Source organism: Pundamilia nyererei, unplaced genomic scaffold, assembly GCF_000239375.1.
Source record: "Pundamilia nyererei isolate P.nyererei 1_Seehausen unplaced genomic scaffold, PunNye1.0 scaffold00150, whole genome shotgun sequence".
NCBI classification, from domain to species: Eukaryota; Metazoa; Chordata; class Actinopteri; order Cichliformes; family Cichlidae; genus Pundamilia; species Pundamilia nyererei.
In genome coordinates this window covers 68,209-79,577 of record NW_005187551.1, presented here as the reverse complement: position 1 = coordinate 79,577, position 11,369 = coordinate 68,209, and the positions used below count along the sequence as shown (strand labels likewise).

The 11,369-nt window shown below is 41.5% G+C and overlaps 1 protein-coding gene across 3 annotated transcripts in view; it reads right to left on the bottom strand.

The window, feature by feature from the left end:
- Positions 1 to 9,940, bottom strand: part of pabpn1 (poly(A) binding protein, nuclear 1) — a 15,107-nt gene extending 5,167 nt beyond the window's left edge. Inside the window, exons 1-6 of one of the 3 annotated variants that reach the window (XM_005744852.1) lie at positions 9,432 to 9,940; positions 5,823 to 5,931; positions 3,983 to 4,050; positions 1,913 to 2,019; positions 1,565 to 1,652; positions 790 to 941 (exon numbers count right to left, since the gene is read on the bottom strand). In XM_005744852.1, coding sequence (XP_005744909.1) covers positions 790 to 941; positions 1,565 to 1,652; positions 1,913 to 2,019; positions 3,983 to 4,050; positions 5,823 to 5,931; positions 9,432 to 9,566 — 659 coding nt within the window. In that variant the 5' untranslated portion in view covers positions 9,567 to 9,940. Of the gene's footprint in view, positions 1 to 789; positions 942 to 1,564; positions 1,653 to 1,912; positions 2,020 to 3,982; positions 4,051 to 5,822; positions 5,932 to 8,992; positions 9,164 to 9,431 lie in introns of those variants that run through there. The other 2 variants (XM_005744853.1, XM_005744854.2) reach the window with 2 other exon arrangements.
- Between the last annotated feature and the right edge of the window lie 1,429 nt (positions 9,941 to 11,369).

Sequence of the window (11,369 nt, the reverse complement as noted above, 5' to 3'; positions counted from 1 at the left end):
GGGGGGTATAGCAACTGATATACAAGTAATAATATCATGATGAGTGTTTCTAATTCTATGCCACAGCTCGCACGGTTTTTACTTCTGTATCAGATAGGGGTGGGCAATCTGATCAAACTTTGTTACTGCATTGCACGGACTTAATCCCACATGATCGATCACATGACTAGCTGTTCATATGGTTGCCAGGATACACAGCGTATATGTACAATGCAGTTGTCAGCTCTGGTACTGAGAAAAGCTGTAATCGTGAGGGGAAACGATAGTTAATGATGTCATCTTCACTAAATTAGATTTGTACATGATAATCTTTTCAAATTGGCCACCTCTGTGTACAAGGGGCTTTTTGCCCTTTCTGTACTTACCTTCGCTATACTAATCAATTTTAATCTTAAAGACTTAAACACTGGACAAGCACATGCTCAGATTAAGAGGGACGTGACAAATGTCACCCACCAGCCCTCTGTCCAGTCAATCATTATTTTCTGATTTGCAAACTGAAAATCTGCCCCAAATTAATTAGGCAAGTTGTCTATTTACTTTATTAAAATCCCTGTCCTCTGCCAGACTACCGGTGCCTTCTCTAACGGGGCCTCCTCAGGAACTCTAAATTCCAAACATTACAAGAAGCTGTAATCCATCTTTAACAGTAGTGTCAACTCTGGCTCATCATGACTGTCTGCCTTGCTTTTCCTGTGCTCCCTTTCAGTGCAAACAGTGAGTGGGATGCATGCAGATGATGTGCTCTCCCCTGGTGTCAGACATGACGATGTCTCTGTGTCAGCTCACCTGAAGGCCCGTCCTCTGCCTCTAGGTGGTGTGTAGCCACTGTAGTAGCGTGCACGCAAGGAGAAATTTCCTCCCCGTGATCGGAACCGAGCCCGTGGAAAGCCACGGTCTGTGGTGCTGATGCCTGGTCTGTTTGTTCTCTTAGCGCCCACCTAAAGAAAAAGGGGACCTTGAATAAACCACAACATCCAAACAGTCTTCTGTGCTTTCACACTGAAAGAAATTTGTTTCCTCTTAATTCGTAGTAAAAACTCAACAACCTTGCCTTTTAGCTTCAATTTTGTGTTTTTGTATTTTTAAAATCAGTGCTTCTAATCATCTGCCACAGGAAGAAAAACAGAGAACCTTCTAGTTTAGACTGGCCAGTCTCAATATTGGGGAAACTCTGACCAGAAAAGAGCCAATAAATTGAAGGTCAGACACTAAAGCCACATTTCTACAAAACAAAAAAAACAAACACATTAAAATCTTCTTGTAGACATGCAACCAATCAGGACAATCCTATCCATGACAGGCAGAATGGCCAGTGACTATTATGACCACATCAGCTAAATGTAGTCAACCGTACTCCTGTTACTGCACTGGTGAGGTAGCTGCTAATGTTGCTCCCATTAAGTTCATGCTGCAACTGCGAAGTGTTTTGAGATGGACGATCATCATGTTTCTGTGAGAAAGTCTCAGGTTTAAACTGACACTTCTCAGATCCACACACTGTAAAAAAACCACTACCACCTCATTCAAGGAGCTGAGATATTTAACCTCAAAAATATCTCACCTTTATCTGCCTTCCTCTGAAAAGTGACTCATCCAAAGCCATGGCTGTCCTAACAGACTCTTTGTCTGCAAACTCAATATAGGCAAACCTGCAGGGGGGGAAATAAAATCAATCACTTGGCTACAGTAAAACTAATCTATAAACAAAGAAAGCACTACAAAAAAAAAACTTTTGTAATTACTAAAGAAAAACATATTTTTCCAAGGATAAAACTGATTAATCAACTTTCCAGCTCTAGAGAAGCTTTTAAAATGTGCTCATACTCATAATTGTACTGTGCTCATAATTGACTGATCCAGCTACCAATATGCAATAATATCATTTCACTGTAGAATTTCTGATCATTACCCCTTGGGATGCCCTGTGTATTTGTCACATAGGATGGTGACTCTGTTTACTGAACCGCAGCCATGAAAGTGAGCTTCGAGCTCTTCTGCTGTAGCACCGTAGTCCACCTGCAGACAGAAAAATATATTTAAAAAAGTGTTAGCATCAAGACAGCTGCGTCACCAGCGCTGTATTATACATTAAAAACACAACAACAACAAAAATATTAAAGCACAAAAGTAAAAACTAACTCTGAATGTATTTACAATGTGACACAAAACCAGGTCAAAAGTAAAAAGCTGCCTTAAAATTGTCTGAGATACCAGTGAGGCAGACGCCCAAAGGATTCCCACAAACCACCAGACTTGGGCTACGTTCACACTGCAGGTCTCAATGCTCAGTTCCGATTTTTTGATCAAATCAGATTTTTTTTGTCTGCTTGTTCACACTACAAATAAAATGTGACAGCAAAGGCGCTTTAGTGTGAACGCTCAAAGCGGCCCGCATGTGCAAAAGAAGACTTCACACACAACGCGCTCTGTTTAGACCCAGACCAAAGTTGCAGATTTCTGTCAGAATCTGCAGATTATACAGTACAAATAAAATGTTCATGTTTCTCCAACGTTGTCTTCCCAACAGTTTCACTAACATCTACACTGGATGGCCAGGAAGCATTCACAATGTCTTCTCCAGCACTGATAATTGGCATCTGTTTTATGTCAGTGATGTAAAAGACTGATTTAATGCGACGTGACCATTCAAAAAGCAGTCGCTTTCTAAAACATCAGATATGTATCGGATTCAGGACCACATACGAAAGTGACCCAGATCAGATTTGTGCTGTTCACACGGTCATACCATGATCGGATAGGGGTCAAAAAAAGTCGGATTTGATGCGCTTTCGCCTGCAGTGTGAATGTAGCCTTATTGTCCGAGATTGGAAACAGAAGGTGTTCCCTAAACCCTGAAGAAGAAGTAGCAGCTCTGTCCCAGAATTCATAGCGCAGCCCAGCTCAGTTTCCAACAATCGCAGCAGCCAGTTAGTTTTAATATTACTCTTATTATTCTTTCTGGGTCACAAAATAAACATTTAACATATGTTCAGGCGAGAATGTAGCTGTGTAAACTTCAAATATCTGCTCGGTTTATCAAGACACCACATATTTTCAAAGGCGCTCCGACGTTTTCGGAGACGTCTGTTACCCACTAGCTCGATAGCTAGCCGGGGGCAGGGCTCACTAGAGCCCGTAAGAACACCGGACACCCGACAAACAGTTTTCAAACCCACCGCGGTCTTTCGCTACTCGGGTTAAACATGATATATAAGTCGCTTAGATAACTTAAAAATGTTATTGTTTGGCTTTTTTTTGTATTTTATTTGTTCCTGAGTAAATCGGTTTGGCTGAGATTAAAGTTATAGTTTTTACACAGCTGAATAAACGTCAAGCAGACAGCTGATTATCAGAAGTGTGAGATGCTGGAGAATTTACTCCGGTGTCCTGTTATATTTTAGATAGCAAGGAGTTTATTAAACTTCACCGAAACAATCTGCAAATTTCATTAAAATGTAATAAACTATCATCTTGTCTTTATTTTTAGTTAGCACATACCTGAAACACTTAAAGCTGTAAGCTAACGATAGTTATATAAGAGCAGATGCTGCTGGTGCGATAAGCTGTACATCCAATGGATGCATGATCTGATTAGTCGACTAATCGCAAAAATAATCGGTGACTAGTCGACTATCAAAATAATCGTTTGTGGCAGCCCTAGTTTAAAGACTCTTCAGAGTATCACGAATGCTTAAATACTTAGTAAGAGTCCAAAGTGATAACACCTTGAATAAAGTTTGTACTGGTTGCAGGATTGATCAAAGGCACAAAGTGATTTCTATGCACAGACTCTAAAAAATAAAATAAAATAGGAAACCCACGGGAGCATGATTTTAATAGGGCCAGTACTTATGATTCAGTGTCACAACTGGTTTTCCCCCCGTCATATTATTTCCATAATGTTATGTCAGACACGACAACAAGAATCAAGACACAATGTGGCCAAAATAGAATCTGCATGACACAAAGAGTTACTCACATTTCCGACATAAATAGATCTGCCATCTGCCTCCATCTTTTCCTCGATGGACATGATGACAGGGCCAACTGCACAGAGAGAGTACAGAATAAATCTACATAGGAAACAACATTGAAATGAAACACATATTAGGACAAATTACTGCTTTTAACTCCAAATGTGAGATGTAGCGCACCTACAATCGAAAAGTCCATGAAAAGATGAGATCAAATGGATGGTATAAAGTAGAGCTCGGCGATATGACCCAAAATTCATATCTCGACATTTTTTTTTAGCTGGGTGGCGATATAAGATATATATCTCGATATTTTTTTAAAGCCATAAGTTAAGAACAAAAAGAGAGTTCTTAGTCACACTGTGTCCCAGATGTCACACAGGCATTTTTATTTACATACAGCATAGATTTACATGAAGAAATTACTCAAAAATAAATTATCAGCATTTATTAAATAATAATGCTCCATAAATAAAAGAAAACAATGTTGTTTTTGTGCATAACAAAAAGCTCACAATTGTGCAGTCAAAATGTAAACTAATAGACGCTGAGCATAATAACAAAGACAGATTTCACAGCTGCTCTGTTCCCAACTTCTACTGCGTGACTGACAGCCTTGAGTTTGAAATCCACTTCGTAACCATGTCTCTTATGGTCCTTATACACATAATATTATGTCGAACCACAGTACGTATCACTCCGCGAGGCTCCAGACTACGGTAGCCGTAATGCTCCGCCAATTCATCAAGCGGTGCAGCTCCGTAGCTTACCAAAGTCGTAAAACATTTTTTGACAGATTGCTGAGCGCTGTGTACCACCTAAAATCGGTTCGCGGTCAGTAAGCACAACCAGAATTCATACATAAGGCGCGCTGTCAACTTTTGAGAAAATGAAAGGATTTTAGTCCGTGCAGCCCCTGTGGGCTGCATGTCGTTAGCGTGGTTAGCTCGTTAGCGCGGTTAGCCCGCTAACACGTTGACGCCGTCCACCCCCACAACTCGCTAACGGAGATTTGCCGTGTCCATCTGCTTGCTGCCTGCAAGTGAAGCTATGGGGAGGAGGAGTTGTATTCAGTGAAGGAGAGGCGAGGCCGAGTAACGTTGCGTAGAGACAAAAGTGGACGAAAGAGAGGCAAACTTGTGGCTCCACAAGTATAATTATAACGTAACATAGACTATATCGATATAAACGATATTGTCACATCTTATATCTCGTATGAAAATATATCGATATTTTTTAAAAACTCGATATATCGCCCAGCCCTAGTATAAAGGCAAAAATGGAGTTGACAATTGATTCACGAGTTTTGTCATTACACAAGAATGACAAAATCATAGTTTCTTCTTCACATGGGGCAATTAAGCAACATAAATATACTGACACAGACACGCATTCAGATTCGTGTATTATATAAAGTTCTGATGGATGTAAACTATTATCATTTATTTAGATTTAACCTTATAAAATTGGACATAAGAGCATTGCAAACTGGGACTGAACATAAGTTTTTTTGTTTGCATTTTAAAAAAAAAAATCATCTCTGAGGGTTAAAAACATGGAATTGAATATTAAAATAATGTACTTTAACCAAGCATTAAAGTGAACCCATATTTTAATGCACATCCTAAACTGGTATGGGGTTACTGCTTGAAAATGAGTGTAGCATTTACATTTACTAAGTGAGATTATTTCTAAGCGAGCACACAACAGACAATAAGACAAATGATTATGGGGCTTTCCCCTCACTGGATAATGTGACAGCAGAACGAGACGAGAAGGCAAATGTGGACAGATGGGGGGAAAATGAAGGCGTCTGCCTTGGAAGGGGAAAAAAAGAAGACGCACCTGGTGGGGGGCTCAGATTCATCTGTTTCTCCACCTCGTTCTGTAGCTCCTTCAGCTTCTCTGCCTCTTCCTCCATCTCTCTCACTCGGGCTTTGATTGCCTCCAGCTCCTGCAGCACAGACACAGATTCCATCAGAGCCGTCAGTCCATCATGTGCACAGCTCAACACAATATCACAATGCCAGTTACTGCTGGATCCATCTTCACCAACTTCCAAATCCAAAATGATTTAATGAATAAATCAGAAAGAGATCTAGTGTGTGCACACCCTGGAAATATTTTTAGGCACCCATTTGGCAAAATAGCAAAAGAAATGGTGCCGTGACCGTGACATGACCTCAGTATAAAGAGAGACTTTATATCAGCTACAAGTCGTAAAATCCATATGTGCAAGATTTAGGCAGAACCACAAAAAGTCTTAGGGAAAGAATGCAAGTAGCTCCGAGGACGCTGTAAGCCAAACAAATGTAAAGAGAGGACTTGGAGTAAAAGTAAAAACGTTAGCAGCATGAAGTGCTTCCCCACATGTCAAAAAGGAATGTCAGTGTTTCCAGGTTCAGTGGGAGGATGAAGTAGATACTGCAGTGCATCACTGTCCAGCTTGTCTTGATAACCCAGGTATACATGAGGCTACAGGGCAACTTTGTTTATAAACTACAACTGGGAGAAGATGTGTGGGAGGTTGTGTGTGTGTGTTTGTGATAACAAACCTGCACTTTCTGAATAGCAACATAATACTGTTTGGACAGCAATACATATCAGGCAACAGAATCAAATCTTGGTGTGTATTTAGTTCCTGCCTATTGCAGGAACTAAATACACACAAAGTTGGTATTCACCCATTCTATAGACAATCATCATATGAAACAAGCTGAAACATGGTGGGAAATTAGCCTCAAAATAGTCACCAATCTGTATGACCAGGTTAACCATCTCTGTGTTAATAAACTCTGGTTGTGATGCAATTGCAAAATACTGCTTTACATAGCTTCAAATTAATTGGTCTCTCTGTGTGGATTGCTGCATTTTTAAACACCTACATCATAATTCCCCTCTATAAAGCACTGTAGCTGGAACTGTGTAATAATTCACATTTAAAATGGCTCACAAGTTTCTGGCTCCATGGAGGTCAGGACCAGCTCTGGGTCAAACTAATATTAACATGTGTGACCGACAAGAATTACCAGCTTTAAAATAAATAAATAAAAATCCAAATATGGTAACAACAACAGTCAAAAAACATGATCCAGACTTTGAATAAGACCAACATTCCAACCCCAGATCCCAGACAGGATCTAAGCCCCTTAGATAATCTCAGGGAAAACCCTGTACTGGGACTTCTTCCACCTTTAAGTGCACCCTCAATCTAGTCCTGCACTGCTGCATGCGCACTATAGTTATTCTCATGCCCCACATTTTGCAGTATACCCTGCCATCCTGCCTAAATTTAATAGTAGGTACCTCCCCCAAGTCAAAAGCAGACTTTAAAGCCACTACAAAGAGGACCGCCAGGCCAAGATATATCTCTCTCTCTCTATATATCTATCTATCTCTATATCTCTCTCTATATATCTATCTATCTATCTATCTATCTATCTCTATATCTCTCTCTCTCTATATCTATCTATCTATCTATACACACATACATACACACAACGAAAAGGTTACCAACCAAGGTTAAGTATCCAGCCCGAAAGCAGTGTTGGCAAACAGCACTTCAAATGTCCACATGATTAAAAACATCATGTCCAAACATGGTAACATTCACTGTTTAAGTGCTTACAACGCAAAAATATATTTATAACAAAAATGCCACCTTAGCCTAAAAATGAACTTCTGTTATCAGTTTATGTTGGAACTGCATACATCACTACATGGTCATATGCATATTAATTTCCAAGAAAATGTGTTTATTTTTGCTGGAGAGCCATTTTGGAAAGATGAAGCAGCGAGATGATGATGAGATCTGCGGTCAATCCCGCAAAACTAAATAATGCCAATAAACTTATATTATTATTAGATAAACAGTGAGCTGGCTGTGCCCTCATGTGGAAGTGGACCCTCCTGTCTGACAGTGGTGCACTGCAGCACAGTGGGAGTCACTCCAGCTCGATCCAGAACTACTGACAGGATTGTAATGAAAAAGCTCTTTGTGAAACTGGGTGCAGCGACACAGACGGACTGTAATAAATTCAGATCTTCTCACCGCAGCGGGCTATAAAACTGCACAGCGACTCGCTGCACACGCTAATAAAGGCATCATCATTTCTCGGTCGGCGTGTATTCACGCGACTGATGCTCTGACACATATCACCAACACTGAGATGATGGATGGATGGGAAGTGATCAACATTCAAAGCAGGACCGCTGGGATGAGCCATCCACCGCTGGCACGTTGCGACTCCAATTTTTCTCTCTCTGTCCCTTTTTTTTGTCTCGTCTTGTCGCATATTCAGTGCAAGCTCTTTCACTCCCCTCCCTTCTCTTGCTCTCCTTGCTCTAGCCAAACACTGAAGGATGCAAACCCAGCCCCTCAAATACCGCAGCCCCTTTCTTCTGCGTTGTACGCCACGCTTTCACTGGCCGACATCCTCAAAACCCTCACCTGGTCACTCAAGACAATCCCAGCCATTGTGCACTCGTGTGTTAGCTGCACGAGGGAAAAATAATAATAATAATAATAATTAATATATATATGCATGTTTAAAAAACAACAACTGGGCTGATTAATGCAAATTTTACATTTTCAACAATTACACAGGGTGTGCACCAACAAGCAGCGATTCACGACTCTACCCCCATTGTCGGCTGAAAAATAGGCGACAAAGATGGTCAGGTGCACGTCTGCCACTGCCACACCAGCTTTGTTAAAATCCGCTAGCATGTTAGCCACAAAGACCCGTTATCACATGCTTAATATTCACGGCTACTAAGCCAGCTGCTGTTAGGCCCAGCAGCTTGAGGTGCAAATGCCGCATTTCATCTCGTGACTGCTGATTACGGCTGACAGGTCCGCTGGTCATTTTATCCGCAGCCTTTAATGGTCGGGCTTGCTAAGCTAACGATAACCTGCGGCCGCTCGCTCGCATGTGCGCAAACCGGCGCTTGAAATGCAGCAGCCACAGCCGGTTAAATGATAAAGGTAAAAGGGAATAAAAAGAGGTCATTACCGTTAGCAGGTCGCCTTCTTAAGGAGGTAGACTCGCACAGCGGCGGCGGCTAATGGCGGCGGCCTGTCCTACCCTCGCCCCTTACTGTCTCCTGCATCTCCGTCTCGCATTTTTTCGCGACAAGGACCCCCCCACCCCCCACAAACGGCTCGAGCTGCTCTCTGGCGCAGAGAAACTGGCGTCGCTGTTGCGCCAAGATGGCTGCCGACACCACGCATGTCACCACCCATTTCTACTGCACTGCGTGAACCACAATGGCGGTTAACACAGACCTGGCGATAGCAGTAACGCACACCGCATGTGACCCAAGATTCGTGTGGAGGATGAAAAAAAAAATCAACAAATTGTTCACCTGCTTTTACTAGCTGCTCCGCCACGACCACAAAGTGTCTCGGTATTCATGTGGGTTTCCACTTTAGAAACAATGCCCTTCACTTACCGGATCTTCAATTGCGGCCTCTCCCTCTTCTAATCCCGGCTCTTCGTCACCGACACCCGGGTCTTCCAGCTCGGGATGTCCGGGGTCTGAATCTAGCAGAGATTCCTCCGCCAGTCCGTTACCGAACTCCGCCATCGCCCTGTTCCAACTGTACCGACGCGCCTCGTGGCCAAACCAACGTTGCAGGCCCCTACTCACACACAAGGGGGTAGAGTGAGCGGGGCGGCGAAAAGAAAAAAAACGGCGGAAAACGCCGCTTAGTAAAGTTAAAATGGGGAATAAAATGCTAGCTTCACTTCTAGCTACTACTCAAACAGCATACCACGATGAACGGGGACTACTGATTTACGCTACCTTTAGGAAATGGTCCTAACTTACGACAGATAACCTAGTTTATTTACTTAAATGTGTGTATAAAAAAAGGCGAGGGCTATACGCGAGAGCGGCGGCGTCCCTTCAGTTCAGAAATGGAAGCCAGGGGCGGAGCCATGGATCACTGCAGGCGTAAGAATCTCCCTCCCATTCGCTAACCGAGGATTCTAGACCAACCTCTTCGGTCTTAGCCGCATTCCTATTGGTTAATGAAACAGGACGTTCCGGTTCCGAAATCGCATGTGTGCCTCTAATTGGATTACGCTTCTGCCCATTATATCGAATCAATCACAAGTAAACTGGCAAAGGTAGTTGAGCAAATTAATTCCAATCACATCTGAGTGTGTCACATAGATTGTCTCCCCCAGAGTGACCTTTGTTTTAAATATGCCACTCAAGCAAAGCTTCTTAGATGAAGTAATTCTTCCGTTAGGAGAATTAAACCTTAGTGACACACAAATAAATGCTTCAGCTGCACTTCAATCATTCGAGATATGCTTTGTTCTTCAATGATTTTATTTTCTGTATATCAAAGAAAGCATAATGGAGACCAAACACAAAAGGCAGGTACAAGTGAGGAGGAAAAATAAGCTTAATCAAAAATCTAACAATTCAGAACAACACTGCCACTATTATTGTTCAATATTCATAGGAATACCAGACTCTTTCTGAGCAGAGTGGTGGCATTTAAAACCATTATGAATCAATAATCAAAAACAGTGATGAGTAGTAATAATAAATCGTATAAGTAGTAGTACAGTTATAACAATAGTGATAATCAAAGTGACAATGAAACATAAGAGAATAAAAAGCAGATCTCCATAAAAACGTATCTAGTTTGGACAGTGCAACACCATGTCTATGTGTGTGCGTGTGTAATCCCAGTCTTGAGGATCAAGCACTCCAGTCCCTGCTTTACACACAAGATACAGTTTCCAACAGGAGTAAGAAATTATTAGTTGTCAAAGGACAGCATTACCCTCCGTGTTTCAAAAAAACCACACCGAGTGACTCTTAAATGTTGTGGTGATGGCTGTGTTCATTTGAAATGCCTGTAGCTTGTGCAAAAATTGTGGACTAGTGCAAGTGTCAAGCCGTGGGACGTCCTTTACAGTTTGCATTTGCGAACACCTCTCCTGCTCTCTGTCAACCTAAAGATTGCTTTTTGGTTTTTGAATGACAGAAAGCAAAGGGAGGATTACTTTGGAATATCAGGTTTTTTTTTTTTAATATATTTCTTTACAAAAAAAAAAGTTCATGTTTAGTTTTGCATTTTGTTAAAACTATCAATAGTAACATTAATATACAACTTAAATTGAAGGAAAACATCTTTAGTATGTTAAGTGTCCTTCAACACAGCACCATCTTATTAGCTCTCACTCCACACACTTTTTTTTTTTTCTTTTAGGTTTCCTAATTTGCTTCCTAGATTTGAGTATCTGTTTGTCCCTTAAGGATGCTTGTAATACCCAGCTGTCTCCCTTGTTGTGGTTTCAGATATTAGCTCTCGTTTCACAGCACAAACATTACAAGAATCACCCACTCTGCTTCAAAACTGAGGGGGGG